Source organism: Plecotus auritus (genome assembly GCF_963455305.1).
Source record: "Plecotus auritus genome assembly, chromosome: 8".
Lineage (NCBI taxonomy): Eukaryota > Metazoa > Chordata > Mammalia > Chiroptera > Vespertilionidae > Plecotus > Plecotus auritus.
In genome coordinates this window covers 102,893,578-102,910,562 of record NC_137782.1, presented here as the reverse complement: position 1 = coordinate 102,910,562, position 16,985 = coordinate 102,893,578, and the positions used below count along the sequence as shown (strand labels likewise).

General features: G+C 44.5%; 1 protein-coding gene across 1 annotated transcript in view; it reads left to right on the top strand.

The window, feature by feature from the left end:
* Nucleotides 1-16,985, top strand: part of SLC9A4 (solute carrier family 9 member A4) — a gene marked incomplete at both ends in the record, with an annotated part of 83,107 nt that overhangs the window by 18,344 nt on the left and 47,778 nt on the right. Inside the window, 4 exons of the mRNA XM_080683491.1 lie at nucleotides 9,150-9,409; nucleotides 11,080-11,297; nucleotides 13,588-13,790; nucleotides 14,652-14,738. Coding sequence (XP_080539617.1) covers nucleotides 9,150-9,409; nucleotides 11,080-11,297; nucleotides 13,588-13,790; nucleotides 14,652-14,738 — 768 coding nt within the window. The remainder of the gene's footprint in view (nucleotides 1-9,149; nucleotides 9,410-11,079; nucleotides 11,298-13,587; nucleotides 13,791-14,651; nucleotides 14,739-16,985) is intronic.

The following is a 16,985-nucleotide window of genomic DNA, read 5'->3' as shown; positions in this document are numbered from 1 at the left end:
CCTCAAGAGCTCAGGAATAGGAAGTGCTTTACCACAACAAAATTAAATTAAAATGAATTACATTAAGATATCTAAGAAAACCCCAATGTTTGGAAACAATTCAGCACACTGCTAAATAATTAATAATTCAAACAAGAATTTACAAAGGAAATTAGAAAATATTTTGAACAAATGATAATGAAAATCCAACATAACAAAATTTGTGGGATGCAATTAACGATGTACTTAGAGAAAAATTTATAGTTTTAAATGCTTAGTAAAAAGTTGAAAGACTTAAAATCAGTGGCATAAGGTCCTACCTGAAGAAATTAGAAAAACCACAGCAAAGTAATTCCTAACTAATAGGAAAGCATTGTAAAGATAATTATGAATTATAAAAATATCATGTGATCCAATATAATAAAAGCCTAATATGCTAAGTGCCAGGTCATCTGTGGGCTGTTCAAACCAATCAAAGTATAATATGCTAATTATATGCTAAGGCTGCTCAACCACTTGCTATGACATGCATTGACCACCATAGTGCTCCAACTGGTAGGTTAGCTTGCTGCTGGGGTCCAAACAATGGGGACTGAGCGAGACGGGCCGGACACACCCTGGAGCCCTCCTATAGTCCCTTCCCGGCTGGCCAACCTCCCACATCCCTCCCTGGCCTTGATTGTGCACCAGTGGGATCCCTTGGCCTGGCCTACACCCTCTTGCAATCCAGGACCCCTGGGGGATGTCAGAGAGCTGCTTTCAACCCAACAGCAGAATGACCGGTTGCTATAATGTGTACTGACCACCATGAGGCAGACACTCAATGCAGGAGCTGCCCCCTGGTGGTCAGTGCGCTCCCACAGGGGGAGCACCACTCAGCCAGAAGCTGGGCTCACAGATGGCGAGCTCAGCGGCGGTGGCAGGAGCCTCTCCCACCTCCGTGGCAGCACTAAGGGCCTAAGCTGTCAGTTAGACATCCCCCAAGGGCTCCCAGACTACAGGCTGGGCTGAGGCACCCCCCTCCCCCGAGTGCACGAATTTTGTGCAGTAGGCCTCTAGTAAATTATAAAAGCTAAGATACTGTATCTTAAGAAAAATAGTTATCTATACTAATAAAAGAGAAATATGCAAATTGACCATCACTTTACAGCACCTACCAGCCAATCAGGAGTGAATATGCAAATTAACCTCATTGCCTCTGTGGAGACTGACAGCAGGGAAGAGGCAGCACCCAGCATGGCCTGCTTGGCCATTGCCACAGCTATCGGGGAGCAGGCAAGCGTGGCCCACAGGCAGCACCCAGCATGGCCTGCTTGGCAGTTGCTGTGGTATGGAGCAGGCAGGTCCCGCAGAGAGCAGAGAACCATGGGGAACAGGCCTAAACCATCAGTAGGACATCCCCTGAGGGCTCCTGGATTGGAGAGGGTGCAGGTCAGGCTGAGGGACACCACCCCTCATGCACGAATTTCATGCACCAGGCCTCTAGTTTTTTATAAAACCTTTCAAAGAGAAAAGAGGAACAAGGATTCTGGTGGTCCATTCATTTGAAAGGTGGAGAAGTGCAATGCTCAGATGCCAGCAGGTGTTTTACAATAGGCTCAATGCTGCCACTTCCACCAGGAAATAGCATACAATCCCGCAGTTTAAGGGCTTAGTTCCACAAGCCTGCACTCTGCCCATTGTAGATGCCAACTGCACGTCCAGTTGTCACCTGTGCTTTTGACCCACCTGCTGTAGATTGTAGTTCCAACAGCCTTCTGCTTGGTATGAGTGAAATGCTAGAGCAGGTCACATAACTCAGAGAAACATTTTACCTACTAGATCACCAGTTTATTATAAAAAAGATATAACTCAGGAAGAGACAAATAAAAGAGAGGCATAGAGAAGGTATGGGGAAAGGACACAAAGCACCCATGTCCTCTCCAAACATGCCACCCCCACACCCCAATTTCCACATGTTCACCAACCTGGAAGCTTTTTGAGCTTAGTCATGTTGAGTTTTTATGAGGATTTCATTGCATGGGTTTCATTCCAGGGGTCCTCAAACTTTTTAAACAGGGGGCCAGTTTTAAAAAAAAACAAACTATGAACAAATTCCTATGCGCACTGCGGGCCCGGGATGAGTTGGCTGCTAAGCAGGATAGGCAGTGGCACCCGGCGGGCTGCATAAATGTCCTCGGCAGGCTGCATGTGGCCCGTGGGCCGTAGTTTGAGGACCCCTGGATAAACCATTGGCCATTGGTGATTGAATCAACTTCTAGCCCTTCTTCCCTCATAGGAAACTAGGGGTGGGGCTGAAATGTTCAATTCTCTATTTCTGGTTACTTCCCTGGAAACCAGTCCTCATTCTTAGATGCTTTCAAAAAGTTACGTTATTAGCATAAATCCATGTGGTGGAAAGGATCTTGCTGTAAACACCGAGACACTCACTTCATCTCTGTGGCTGTGAAGACATCTCGGGAACTGAGGACGAGAGACCATCACAACAAACGGTGCTCCCAGCGGGACAGGCCCAGGGTCTTGGTGTTCCAGGGAAGCTGAGGTGACACTTTCCCCACTGGGGGCTGGGAGTGGAGCCTTCTGCCCACTCTAAGGTTAGCTATAGGTTTTATATAAGTAGAAAAACAATCTCTCTCTCTCTCTCTCTCTCTCTCTCTCTCTCTCTCTTCCGCTCTAACACAAAGGACCATTTCCTGAGATGCCTCCTCTGAACTATTTGTTATTTACAACACCATTTCTGACACCAAATGTGTGAGTGTTTTCCCTCATATCCACCAATCCTCCAATTCTCCAGACACCAACGTGGTGCCCTCAGATTCAAGTCAATCCTGATAGTGACTGCCTGGTATTAGCACAGGCATCCTGGGCTAAAATCTCCGGTGCACACGCTGTCTCCATGTCAGACACCAAACATAAATCTGGGCCACCCATGCTTCTAACAGACTGGCTATAAAATAGGGGTTCCCACAGTCCCCTCCTCATGCTTGATAATTTGCTAGAACAGCTAACAAGACTCAGAAAAGCAGTTTACTTCCTATTACTGGTTTCTTATAAAAGATTCGACTCAGGAACAGCCTGGGGTGCACAGGACGAATGATGGGGAGGGTGCAGAGCTCCCACGTCCTCTCCTGTTACAGGGCCTTCCCAGCAGCACCCTGCAAGTTTTCTGAACCCCCTCTTTCAGGGTTTTCACTGAAGTGTTATTACATAAGCATAATTGATTAAATCATTGGCTGTTGGTTATTGAATTAATCTTCAGCTCAACTCCTCCCTGAAGGTCAGGGGTAGGGGGCGGGGTCAAAGTTCACATCCTTCTAAATCCCATAACTGGGTACTCTGGCAACCAGCCCCCATCCTGAAGCTATCTTGGGCCCTTGTCACCTCATTAGCATAAGCTTAGGTAAGGTTGCCCTCATTATGGATAGCAACAGGTCCTCTCGCCTGTCACTCAGGAAGTCACAAGCTCTGCCTGGCCGGTGGCTCCTTGGTCGGAGTGTTGTCAGTACACTGAAGGGTGGGGGATTCCATTCCCAGGTGGGGCACATACCCAGGTTTCGGGTTGGATCCCTGGTTGAGGTGCATATGGAGACAACTAATCAATGTTTTTTTCTCTCTCTCTTCCTCTCTCTAAAATCAATGGAAAACATATCATTAGATAGGGATTTTTTTAAATGGCTTTTAGGGGCCGAGTGTGAGTGGAGGGGCAGTGTGGCAGGGGAGGGAGGGAAGCTCTGCGCCCTCCCCCACCCTTTGCCTGATACCTCAGGCTGTTTCTGAGTTGAATCCTTTATATGAAAACAAACCAGTAATAAGAAGTAAACTGCAACTGTGTTTGTGTCTGTGTCAGGAGACAAAGACAAAACATATATATAGTGTGTGGCAAAAGATGTTTACAGTTGTACCTACTTTTGCAATACCCTTTATGTGTTATACACATATATCTACACACACACACACACACACACGTACACACACTCACACACATATACACATACACTGAGTGGTCAGATTATTATGATCTCTGAATGCATAATAATCTGGCCACTCAGTGTGTGTGTGTGTGTGTGTGTGTGTGTGTGTGTGTGTGTATTAGAGGCCCAGTGCATGAATTTGTGCATGGGTGGGGTCCGGCCAGCCTGGCCAAGTGGAGGGGACATGGGCAGTTGGCCTGCCTGCCTGCTGGTCGAAATCCTGGTCGAGGGGACAATTTGCATATTAGCCTTTTATTATATAGGATATATACTGAGTGGCTAGATTATTATGCATTCAGAGATCATAATAATCTGGCCATTCAGTGTATATATCTTATTACATCAGCATATCACACCCCACACCGAGTAAAGAGGGCCAGTAATCTGGGTCCCATTCGTGCTGTGGACTGGTTTGAGATTTAGCCTTGGCTACTTTGCCCTCCACTGTGTGAAAATACATGCACATCACTGTCAGTCAAAATGAATCCAAAGAAAATCTTCACAACGATGACATCCAGAGCCTGGTAATCTGAAAGATAAGAATTGGTTTGTATGTAGTCAATACGCACTGTGTCTATAAATGTGGTCTTGTGCATTAGATGCACTACTTTAACTTCTGAAACTGCTGTGGCATCTTCCAGGCAGGCACCTTGGCATCCAGGGACAGGGCTGACCTGAATGGCTTTCCCAGGCTCTGGAACAGAGTGGGTCGCTACTTCTAACCTGGAGAGCTATGCAAAGGAGTTTTTGTGTGGCAACAACATGCAAATCTTTGAGTCTCAGTTGAATTCCCTGAGTTTTCTCTGAGTTTGAGAGTCAAATAAATTCCCAGGCCCCACCTGGGTGCGTTCAGTCCCGCCTTGTCAGGTCAGTGGAAGCGTCTGTCTCCTCCACTTGGCTTAGCTCATTGGAATATGAGCACAGCACCCAGGGCTTCCAGATCCGTGTGTGGGTTGCTCTGAGGTCAGGCAAAAAGTGGAATTGGACTAAACAAACTCACAGAGTTGAGATACAACCACTAAGTGTCTTTTGGCTTTGTCACAATTTCTTTTTCTTAAAACGGGGCTTTATTTTGCTTAAATAAAGTAGACCAGTATTATACCAGTTTGTAAAATATGGTTGATATGTAAATAGATTATTGACCCCAGTTCCTTGAGGTTTATGTTGTCTTTGCTGTGGAATAAGAAGCAAAGGCTACAGGGTGAGCTGTGAGCCCAGGCTCTGGGCCTGGCCTTCCCTCTCAGAGCTCCTGCTTCACTTCTCCCTGCCTCAGAGCGGCTTCTCTGCAGAGGTTTGGTGCCAGTTCTGGACTCACCAGTGGCATGACCGCAACCAACAGATTGCCGCAACTTCACAGAAATGTGAACTAAGTAGAGAAATGGAGAAGCATTGGGAGTAGGCATCAAATGGGCTGGGGATTTTCTGGGGGGTGGGGTCAGTGAGAAAGTTTAGCCAGTGGGGTCCAATCAGGGAAGAGAAACCACAAGTAGGCTAAACAGCATATGTGAACACTAATGAACAAAATAAACTAACAAACAAAATAGACACAGACTCATAGAAACAGACAGCAGCTGACACCTGCTAGAAGGGAGGGGTGGGGAGCTGGTGAGAAAGGTGAAGGGATTAAGAAAAAAAAAAACATCTCAGAAACACAGACAACAGCATGGTGGTTACTAGAGGGAGAGGTGAAAGGAGGTAGGAGAGGGTAAAGGGGGATAAATGGTGATGGAAGGAGACTTGACTTTGGATGGTGAACACACAACACAATATACAACATATTGTAGAACAGTACACCTGAAACCTATATAATTTTATTAACCAACTAGAGGCCCAGTGCATGAAATTCGTGCACTGAAGGGGGGGGATCCCTCAGTTCACCCTGACCCCTCTCACAGTCTGGGAGCCCTCAGGGGATGTCCTACTGATGGCTTAGGCCTGCTGCCTGAGGGCCTAAGCCGTCAGTAGGCCTCCCCCTGCAGGAGGCAATCTGGCTGATCAGGGGAAGGCGCCGCCCCCATCACCCCACTGCTGCTGCCACTGCTGGCCACTGCAGCTGCCAAGGTGTTTTCATAAACACGGACTCCAGTCCCTTCACCACGAAAAAATGACAACTTCCTTTAGGCATTTTCAAGATGTCTCTTTCAGAGTACATGACCTTTCTTTCTTTCTTTCTTTCTTTCTTTCTTTCTTTCTTTCTTCCTTTCTTTCTTTTTTTTATCCTCACCTGAGGATATTTTCCCATTGATTTTTAGGGAGTGTGGAAGAGAGAGGGAAAGACAGAGAGAAACATCAATGTGAGAGGGACACTGCGATTGGTTGCCTCCTGCATGAGCCCTTACCTGGGCCCAGGCCAGGAAGAAGCCTGAAACCTAGGTACATGCCCTTGATCAGAATTGAACCCAGACCCTGTGGTCTGCAGGCCGAGGCTCTATCCACTGAACCAAACTGGCTAGGGCAGGATATAACACTTCTTAGCCCCTCCAGCAGTGGACCTTTTTTTTTCCTCCAGGAGTGAGGTAGAAAAACCCTAGATCACCTTCTTGGATTCTTATTACCCAAGTTACCAAGAACACTGCGAGTGGTGTTGGGGAGCTTAGCCAATGATCAGTCAGAAAGGTGTTTCCTCTGCAACTCACGCACAGAGGCAAGACTGCTGGCGAGGGCCTGCCCTCGGCCGCGAGTGGGCTCTCTCCTCTCCTTCTCCATCTCCCTCTCCCTCTCCCTCCAGTCCATTCTCTCTAAAAAGCAGTGAAAAAATATCCTCTGGTGAGTATTAAAAAACCAAACACAGAATAATAGGCCTCCTCCTTGGAGATGCTGAATATGTAGGCCTGAAAGAGAATTCTTGGCTCAGTGAAGATCCCTACATGAATTTTATTAACAATATTTGGAAAATTAGCCTAAGCCATACCAATGATTCAAGTTTGTGCTTTTCTGTGTTCCAGGGAAGAATCAAATGATCTTTTGTTTTATTGTGTCAAAACAAAATTTTGCATGTGTTAAATACATAATTCTTATTCAAATACATAATAACAGATGTAAAAGTTCTGTTTAACTCAGTGAAGGGACTGGCAGGATGATAATGCTGTTCAAAGGAGATTTCCAAAGATGAAAGCCTGAAGTAAAACTGCTAAATTAGATACAATCTGGCTAATGTCCTAAGTGACAATAAAACGATCACTTCTTGAATTGATTTGTCTTCTAGACAGAAATTAATTACATCTTTAAAAGCCTAAAAATTCTTTTCATCTTCTCACTTTGCTGATCATTATATGTAACTTTCCAGGGCTGTAAAATGTCAAAATATATGGAACTTATTTAATTGGAAATAGTGTGTCAGAGTTATGTGTTTCATAGAAAAGGAAATGATCATTCTGTGGGCCTCTAATGCCCCAATTATACTGAAAGGACTTGCTATCAACGTTTTACTCCTGGCCTGCAATCGGCCCGGGAGGCTGTGGGTGGGCCCGCCCGCCCTTGCCTCTCAGGGACTGCTATTGACCACGGAGGCTGTGGGCCAGCACCCCTGTCCCTGTCCATGTCCACTCAGGGCCGCACCTACATGCCCAACCTCCTCCTGTCCGGTCGTGACCCACTACAGCGTCCTGGCCTAATTTGCATATCATATATATATATATATATATATATATATATATATATATATATATCACCCCAATAAATTCAATGAAAATTTTAAAAAATACATTAAATATAAGGGACTCCCTGTGGTAGCCTCGGGCTGAGAGATGGCCTGCAAAGAAGGACAGAGTTAGAAGGGGTTTTGGTCTCACTGGACAAGGCATAGACGGGGCACTGGGCCCGGAGAAGCTGCAAGTTAGCCGGGCTGGAGCTGGTGCAGAGTTGCTGGGCAGACGATAGACCACCCTCCCGGGGGCGGACAAGAGCAGTCAGTGGGGCACCTACCTTCAGGGGATCCTGCTCTTGGGAGGGGAAGGCAGGCAGACAGAGAAGGGCTGCTCTAGGGTACCCCTGGCTACTGCCCGCTGCACAGGCCTGCTGGGCTTTCCCCAGGGATCACCAGGCAAACGATGTGAAGTTGCAGAGGGATACTTTCAGGGCCCATGGCTCTGGCAGGATCCACACGAAGTCCTCCTTCCAGCACGCTGACCCCTCCCAGGTTGTGACGAAGTTGCGGGAAGCCCCTTCCTCCTCCATGTCCCTCTGCTGAGAGAGCTCCACATGGTGCTCACGTTAAAGAAGAAATGCTTATAGGAGTTTCATTGTTGGCTATAGAGCCCGTATTGAAGGGTGCATTTGGAGCTGAGAAGAGATAAACTGGTGTTAACGTTAAAAAACAATTGAAACCTGTAAAGAATTTTTGTGAGTTTATTTGAGCCAAACTGTTGACATATGCCGGGAAGCAGAACCACAACAAATTGAGATAATGCTCCAGAGAATGGCGGGTTACATTTGTATTTATACATTGCAATCAAAGGAGGGACATAGGTGGGTTACATGAAATTCATTGGTGATAGATTAAGGAGGTGGGATAAAGCAAAGTGGTGGGAAACCCCTGGGATTGGATAAAAAGTAAAATGATGGACACATACTTAGGTGGGTGCAGGAACAATTAACATGATAATGAAGGAATTTGTGTTCTCTGTCCTGGCGCCCACCACATTTGGTTGTGCCCCAGGGGCTCCAGAAAAAGGGAAGTTACAAGTTAACCCAGACATTTCACGGGTATGTTATCATAGATGCAAAAAGACAGATAGGCTCCGTTAAGGTAAAGGTTGACCTTGTCAGTGAAGATACTGGCCTAGGATGTAACTGCCCACCATAACTGCGTTTAGTTAAAGTTTAATTTCAGACCATCCTTTGTGGTGACTTTAGGTCTCTGAGTTTGTAAGACTGTCATGCAGGCCTCCCCTGAACTTGTCAGGTCAGCATGTGGCCCCTTTCATCCATATTGGTAATGACAGGGAACTGAGCAAGAAACTGTCATATAGTAGGTGCTCAGTAATTGAAAGCTGTGAATATGATAGTTATTCAGAAAAACTGGATAAATTTAAATTAGTTGGAATGCATTTAAAATTAAGCAGCTGTGTTCATCTTAATTGTCATGTCATTTGTTGTTGTGAATTATTTAACTAGACACAAAGTTAAGAATCTGTGTGTGAAATAGTGCTCATCTCTAATTCATGTTTCCTTTCTTTTCTTGATTTTCTGTTTGCCCAGGTTTTATACAACATACTAATCGCCTTCACAAAGATGCACAAGTTCGAAAGCATAGAGCCTGTCGACATTTTGGCTGGATGTGCCCGATTCATTATTGTGGGGGTTGGGGGAGTCTTTTTCGGCATTGTTTTTGGATTTGTTTCTGCATTTATCACACGTTTCACTCAGAATATCTCTGCAATTGAACCACTCATCGTCTTCATGTTCAGCTATTTGTCTTACTTATCTGCTGAGACCCTCTATCTCTCTGGCATCCTGGCGTGAGTACAAACGAAGAACCAACTCTGGTAGCAATAAAAGAGCATTTAGGCCCACGTCCTGTGGACCAGCCTCTGGTGAAGCTGGGCTGCTGATGCTAATTCTCAGAGGTGTGGCAGGATTCAGGTTTATCAGGCACACATGAAATCTGATGCAGGTCCTTTGCCAAACACTCTTTCCAGCATTTGTGTGTGCTCTCTTCTCGTGATCACCTGAGGAGAGCACAGCAAGTACAAGGTCACTTAAAAATAATCAGAAAAGCTGCTGCCAACAAAATCTGGGAGACAGTACATTTTTTTCTTTGAAAAATTCACTCTTTGAGTTAAGGGGAAGCATGCCATGTGGGACTGTCTTCTGCTATCGGGCTCAGCCTTCTGCATTCCCTTCAAACCGCATTGCAGCTTCAGGACCTTCAGGGCAGAGCGAAACCAGGCAGATAGGATAAGACTGGAAATCCAGGTCTCTTTTTTTTTTTTAATGAAAAACATTGTGTAAACATTTATTCTTGCGTCGGTCTTGGAATGAGGCTTCTCAACGTGGCCCTTACACCTGGTCATGTTGTTTTCTCTCTGGTGTTATTCTCATACTAGTGGCTTGGTGCACAAAATTTGTGCACGGGGGGAGGGGGAGGGGTTCCCTCAGCCCAGCCTGCAACCTCTCCAATCGGGAACCCCTTGGGGGATGTCCGACTGCAACCTGGGACCGCTGGCTCCTAACCACTCACCTGCCTGCCTGCCTGATCACCCCTAACTTCCTCTGCCTGCCTGCTTGATCACTCCTAACTGCCCTCCCCTGCTGGCCTGATCTTGCCCCCAACTGCCTCTGCCTGACTGATCACCCCTAACTGCCTTCCCTTGCCGGCCTGATCTCGTCCCCAACTGCCCTCTCCTGCCGACCTGATCTTGCCCCCAACTGCCCTCCCTTGCCAGCCTGATCGCCCCTAACGGCATCTGCCTTGGCCCCCACCACCATGGCTTTGTCTGGAAGGAAGTCGGACATCCGGGAGATGGCTGGTTGACCAGTCTAATTAGCATACTACCCTTTTATTAGTATAGATGAAGCTACTTGGGCAGCAATAGTTAATTTTATTGTACAGAGACAACTACTTTAATTAAATAAAACAGTATAAAGATAGGAACTCCTATTTCCCATCTTAAAAATGAACAGAACTACTGATACAAGGCAAAGTTCTCTTTACCCACACCCTTCCTAAGTGGATCTAGATCAGAAATATTTTAAATGAAAAATTTCTCATTAAATTATTGGAAGAAATGCTGCTTAGGGGGAGACACTGGGGGACTATGTTGAATGACTTCCTAGGGAACTGCCGTGGATTTATTGGGGTTAAAAAGGCAGAGTGAGGGGATCAGCAGAGCTCTTGGGAGGGAGGGCAAGATAGAAAGAGCTGGGCTTCCAGTGTGGCATGAACTGCCTGCCATTGTGCTGTGGGAAGGCCATGGCACCCTCCTCCCACCACATTCAAGTCCCGCAAACCCCTAGGGAGGGCGAAGAGGCAGAAAGAGAATCTGTGGAAAGGCTGCAGCCACAGAGAGGATGGAGATGTTTTCTCAGGATAAATATAGGAGTGTGTGTCTGTGGCATCAGCAATAAGGTGGGTTTGTGGGGAGGGGCAAGCCCTCAGCTTCTCGTTGAGACTCAGCTCCTCCTGCAGCATCACGGCCTGTGCGGTGACAATGAAAAAGTACGTGGAGGAAAACGTGTCTCAGACGTCCTACACGACCATCAAGTACTTCATGAAGATGCTAAGCAGTGTCAGCGAGACCCTGATCTTCATCTTCATGGGCGTGTCCACCGTGGGGAAGAACCATGAATGGAACTGGGCCTTCGTCGGCTTCACGCTGGCCTTCTGCCTGATCTGGAGAGCCATTAGTAAGGGGCCTTGGGCCCAGGAGCCCCGCCTGCTGCTTTTCAATGTTTCTTTATCCCTTCCTGAGTGCCCAAGCACAGCATGAGGTGATGCCAACTGGTTCTACTGGTTCGGAGAGTATGGGTACCTTGTGGCCCGGAATGCTGTTTACTCCTTCACTCAGTTCAAAGTCCTTAGTGGCTGATAAGGCTCTGCCCAGAGCAAGGAGCATTATTTGTTAATTGGAGGGAGAACTTGCACATCTCACATTAAATATAGCAGCGCCTTTCTCCCTGTTCTGCACCGCTGCTGTTGTTTTGCCCTCTTGCACCTGAGTCAGATATAGACGCGAGCTGCGAGCTAAGGGCATTTACGCTTTTGTCACAGGAAAAGTGAGATGTCACAAATTGTGACCTATGTAAGGCAAGTACTGTTAAAAAATGTTTTTCTAAATAACACTGGTGCTTTCAGTTGAGGGGTAAGTCTGATGTACAGAAATCAAGGACCAGGAATGAATCTTTATGTATAAGAAGAGCTTGGTATTAAGTAATAAAGATAACTCTATACATGATGTAACTGGCATCACCTCTGCAAAATATGCCTAACTTAAAAAGTGAGATGTTTTGACGAATGACTGTTGATTTATTTTGTTTTATGTTTCTGGAGCTAGAAAAACCTTTAGCGCTGAAGTACAATATAGGTGTTGACTTTTGACTAGAAGCAATTATATTTTAAAATAATTTGACTAATATTTAAAGCACTTTATAATGATTTTGATCAATATTGTCAAGCCAATTACTCAAAGAGAAATTAGGAGAAATGGCTGAGAACTTATTAAGCTAAATTAATTTAGGATAGGTTTTAGGATCTTGAAAAGAATAAGAATGAAGAAATATTAAAATATTCATAAAACTTACTCTGAATATGTATGTCTCAGGAGGAAAAATTTTAAGGAAACTTTGATAGAAATGTATAATCCCACATCAAATCCTGGCACTATTACTAAACTGCTATTCGACTTTGGACAGATATTTAACTACTCCAAATATTCCTCCTCAACCACAAACTGTGGGTGTGGACAAGTTTCCAAGTCCCCTGTCAGTGTTAATGCTGTAGGAATGCAGCATTAGGAAAGCTAACAGGAGAGAAGTGACATGATTGAGCTCTGGCCCAACCAGCAATAGAAACCATCTAGGGGGTTGACACTGGGGACCCTTCAACACCACTGACCTTGGCAACCACCCAGCTGACTCCTGTCCTCCGACTTGGCCACATCACAGTGAGGGCAGAGCCAGGGTCAGATGCCGTTCATCCACCCCCAGCCTGGCTCATTGCAGCTCATACTAGTTCACACTCATGGAGGTACATAACACATAGGCCCTGCTCTATAATTACTTATAGCTATGAAATTAACTTCAACCCACATCCCCCTTCTGCTGGAAATACAATCAGTACCTTCCTTAAGCAGATTCGACATCGAGGACATGACATAATTAAGAGCCTTGCCCGAGGTCTCATGATTCATAAATATGCGGAGGAGCCAGGACAAACAACAGGAAGTGAAAAAAAGGGAATGTGACTGTCTTGAGCTACCAGTGTACCTGTAATCAAAGGTTGGGTGCCATGAAGTCTGGTGATTAGAAGTCACATGACGATGCTGAGAGCTGGAGTGTTAGTGCAGAGACCTCTTGCACCAGGAACCACTGCACTGATGGCAGCAGGTCACGTGGGTCACCTGCTGGAGATGGAAAATCAATGTGGTAGAAAGTACCTCTGTTTTAAATAAGCTCTCCCGCCCTTCACCCTCCACTTACAGCAAGAACCCTCCTCTTGAATTCTTGCCAACATCCTTTTTTGTTTGCATAGAATCTCAAGAAGAACCAAACCAACCACAAAAGATGTGCTCACCCTATAGAGACCACAGTCACGGAGAAGGAGACTCCTTTTACACTGAAAATTACACACCTTCTTTGGTTACTCAGTGAGAACATGAGGTGATAGAAATGTTTTATTCCCCAGACAATACTCTGGCTTTATCTTGTTTTGAAAGGCAGAGCAAAACTATGAGCATAGATTAGAAAGTCTAGGTCATGTCTCATATCAAAAAGTATCAAAATGTTATGACGTTAACTGCACACACTCAGAGGACTCTAGGAAGCTACTGATCTGGAGCACTGCTGTTCGGGACAGGCGTCACGGGTAGAAGGAATGAGGGTGCCAGCTTTGAAGGCACCACACATGACATGGTTCTCTAGCATTGTACCTCCAGTCGCTCACGACCCTCTGCTCTAACACATGTCTCCCCCTTTGCAGGCGTATTTGCTCTCTTCTACGTCAGTAACCGCTTCCGGACTTTCCCCTTCTCCACCAAGGACCAGTGCATCATCTTCTACAGCGGCGTTCGAGGAGCTGGGAGCTTTTCGCTTGCATTTTTGCTGCCCCTGTCTCTTTTCCCTAGGAAGAACATGTTCATCACTGCTACTTTAGTAGTTATATATTTCACTGTATTTATTCAGGTTGGTAGATTTTATTCTTATTTGAAATAAGTAGATTCTTTCAGGATTATCCATTAAGTTACTATAATACCAAAAAAGTACACTTTATTTGATTCTCAGACATGATTTTCTATCTCTATATCTTCTGTTTATTATTTTTAGAAATTAGATAATATATCCAAACTAAATTCCCAAATATTTCTAAATCATGTTTGTGGTATCCTTAAATCTCTAAAAATATGTTGGTTTTTAACCAATAAAATATTCATCAAAATATTCCTGGGTAACAGGTGAATTATAGCTACTCTACAGTGTGTTGCTAAAAATGATATTCCAATTAATCCTCAATAGCACAAATTTTTATTTTAGCTCTAGCTACTTTTCAGCAAACTAATAAGAGGTTATTTTAAGGGAGAAAACGAAACTCCTGCTTTAAAAATAGTGACATAATGTCTATTTTTATTACATAATTTAAAAGAATTAAATAATAACTAAAGAGTGAAGCATTTAGCCCTGACCGGTTTGGCTCAGTGGATAGAGCGTCGGCTTGTGGACTGAAAGGTCCCAGGTTCGATTCTGGTCAAGGGCATGTACCTTGGTTGCGGGCACATCCCCAGTAGGAGGTGTGCAGGAGGCAGCTGATAGGTGTTTCTCTCTCATTGATGTTTCTAACTCTCTATCTCTCTCCCTTCCTCTCTGTAAAAAAGCAATAAAATATATATTTTTTTTTAAAAAAAAAGAGTGAAGCATTTAGCCAATAGAAGCTAGTAAAAAACAAAGACATAAAAATTGGAAGTTCTGGTAGCTTCATTAATAGACTTGTTCTCTATTATGACAATTTTCACTACAACAAAACCCTTTATTTTCTTACTTATGGTCTAGGGAATCACAATTGGCCCTCTGGTCAGATATCTGGATGTTAAAAAAACCAATAAAAAAGAATCCATCAATGAAGAGCTTCACATCCGTGTAAGTTAATTCTGTCATAATTAGTAAGTTAGTGAAATGCATTCCACTTGCCGCCTCTGGGAGTAACCTAGGGCTTTGATGAAACGTGTGTGCATTCCCCAGACATTGCCTCTTTCCTCTCAGCTCCACCAAGAGTGGCATACTAACTCCCTATCGCTGCTGTGAGAAGTCACTACAAACTCAGTGGTTTTTTAAAAAAAACACAGTTATTATCTTATATTTCTGGAAGTCAGAAATTCAAAATGGCTCTCGATGGGCTAAAATCAAGATGTTGTAGGGCTGCATTCCTTTCTGGAGGTTTTAGTGAAGAACCTAGTTCCTTGCCTTGTCCAGCTTCTAGAAGCTTCTGGCATTCATTGGCTTCCTGGACCCCTTCCTCTTCATAGCTAGTGGTAGCTGGGCAGGTCTTTCTCATGCTATGTCACTCCAATACTGACTATTCTGCCTTCCCCTTCCATATTAAAGACTTTTATGATTATATTGGGCCATGTGGATAATTTAGGATATTCTATCTTAAAGTCAGCTTACTGGCAACCCTAAGTCCATCTGCTCTTAATTCACCTTTGCATATGTAGTAATGTGTTCACAGGCTCTGGGGATTGAGACATGACATCTTTGGAGACCATTATTCTGCCTACTACAGTCTGTCTTCTGCCCTCCAAAGGTTCATGTCTATTCCACATGCAAAATACATTAGCCCTATCCCAACATCCTAAAAGTTTCAATACATTATTTTAACTCAAAGACCAAAAATCTTATCTAAATCTTATCAGTTTAAAAGTCCCAAAGATGATCATCACAGTCATCTAAATCAGGCATGGATGGAGCCCTGGGTATAATCCATCCTGAGGCCAAACTCCTCTCCAGTTCTGAACCTGTGACACTCAAGAAGTAAGTTATCTGCTTCCAAAACACACTGGTGGGAAAGTCATAGGATAACAGCTATAGATATTCATTTTCAAAAGGGAGGAGAAATGGAAGGAAAAAAGGAGTCACCCATCCCAAGCATAGCTCTCAGTTCACCTGGGAAAACTATTTGGTTTCAAAGCCTGAGAACAATCTTCTGTGATTCTTTGTTCTACCTTCTTGGTTTTAAACTCCACCCTCTGAGTCATACTCCTTTTTTCATCCCAGGTGGCCTGTTTGGAGCTCATTAATTTGATCAGCCTGTTTCTTGCCTGTAGAGTTTCAGGGATCTCAAAGCCTTCTTTATTTTGTCTTTCCTCTCTCCCTTTGGTCCAAGCTGGCAGTGTTTCTGAGGAGAAAAGCAGAAGCAGTAGGAGATATATATTAAGACTTTGTTGCAAGAAATTGTCTTGTCTATGGTGGGGACTGGCTAGGCATGTCCAAAATCTATAAATAGGTCATTAAGTTCTAAAGCTGGGAAACTGCTATGTCACTCCAATACTGACTCTTCTGTCTTCCTCTTCCATAGTAAACACTTCCATGATTACACTGGGCATGAGCTACAGCTTCTATGCTCAAGTGGCAACCTCAGCTCTACTCTTCAGGCCTTGCAACTGATCAAATCAGGCCCGTCCACATTTTCTAGAGTGCTCTCCTTTACTTAAAGTAGCTGGCTCTGGACTTTAATCCTATCTGCAAAATGCCTTCGCTACAATATCAAGATGGTATTAGTAATGACTGGGGACTTGCCTAGATAACTTGATACTTCAGAAAACTATCACTGTGGCTAATGTGGAGAGTTGTCCCACTTGGTTCTAAAGTCCTTGTTCCAGCGGCACCTGGTCCTCTGCTCTTCCTGACATTTGATTAGAAAGGGGTGAAGGATTCTACTACCCCCGCAAATGGCTCTGTGGCGGAGTTCAGTGAAAATATCCACGTCTGACAAAGAGGAGAGTGAAGTTGAGCATGGCTTCTACCTGTTTATTTTACTGAAAGTTCTATACAATTGTGAAGGGATGCCATTCTATGTGTCTCCAGGGAATAAAAATGAGAATGGATGTATGGGAAAGAGATTTCAGCTCTGTTAATAAAGAGCACTCCGACTTGTTTCTTACATGGCACACCGAAAGCTTAAATGGGGGTGTGCAAGCAATGATTGGGAACATGCAGCATAGATATTGTATAGGAGGTCGGAGGTCTGAGGGGATGATTGACTCAGGTAATTTTTAGGTTTCTTTCATCCTTGTGAATTCATGATGCTAAAGCTGGAGAAACTGCTGAAATCATTCAAAATCAGCCCTGAATTTCATGGCCAAAGTCACCTGAGGAAATAAAGCAATT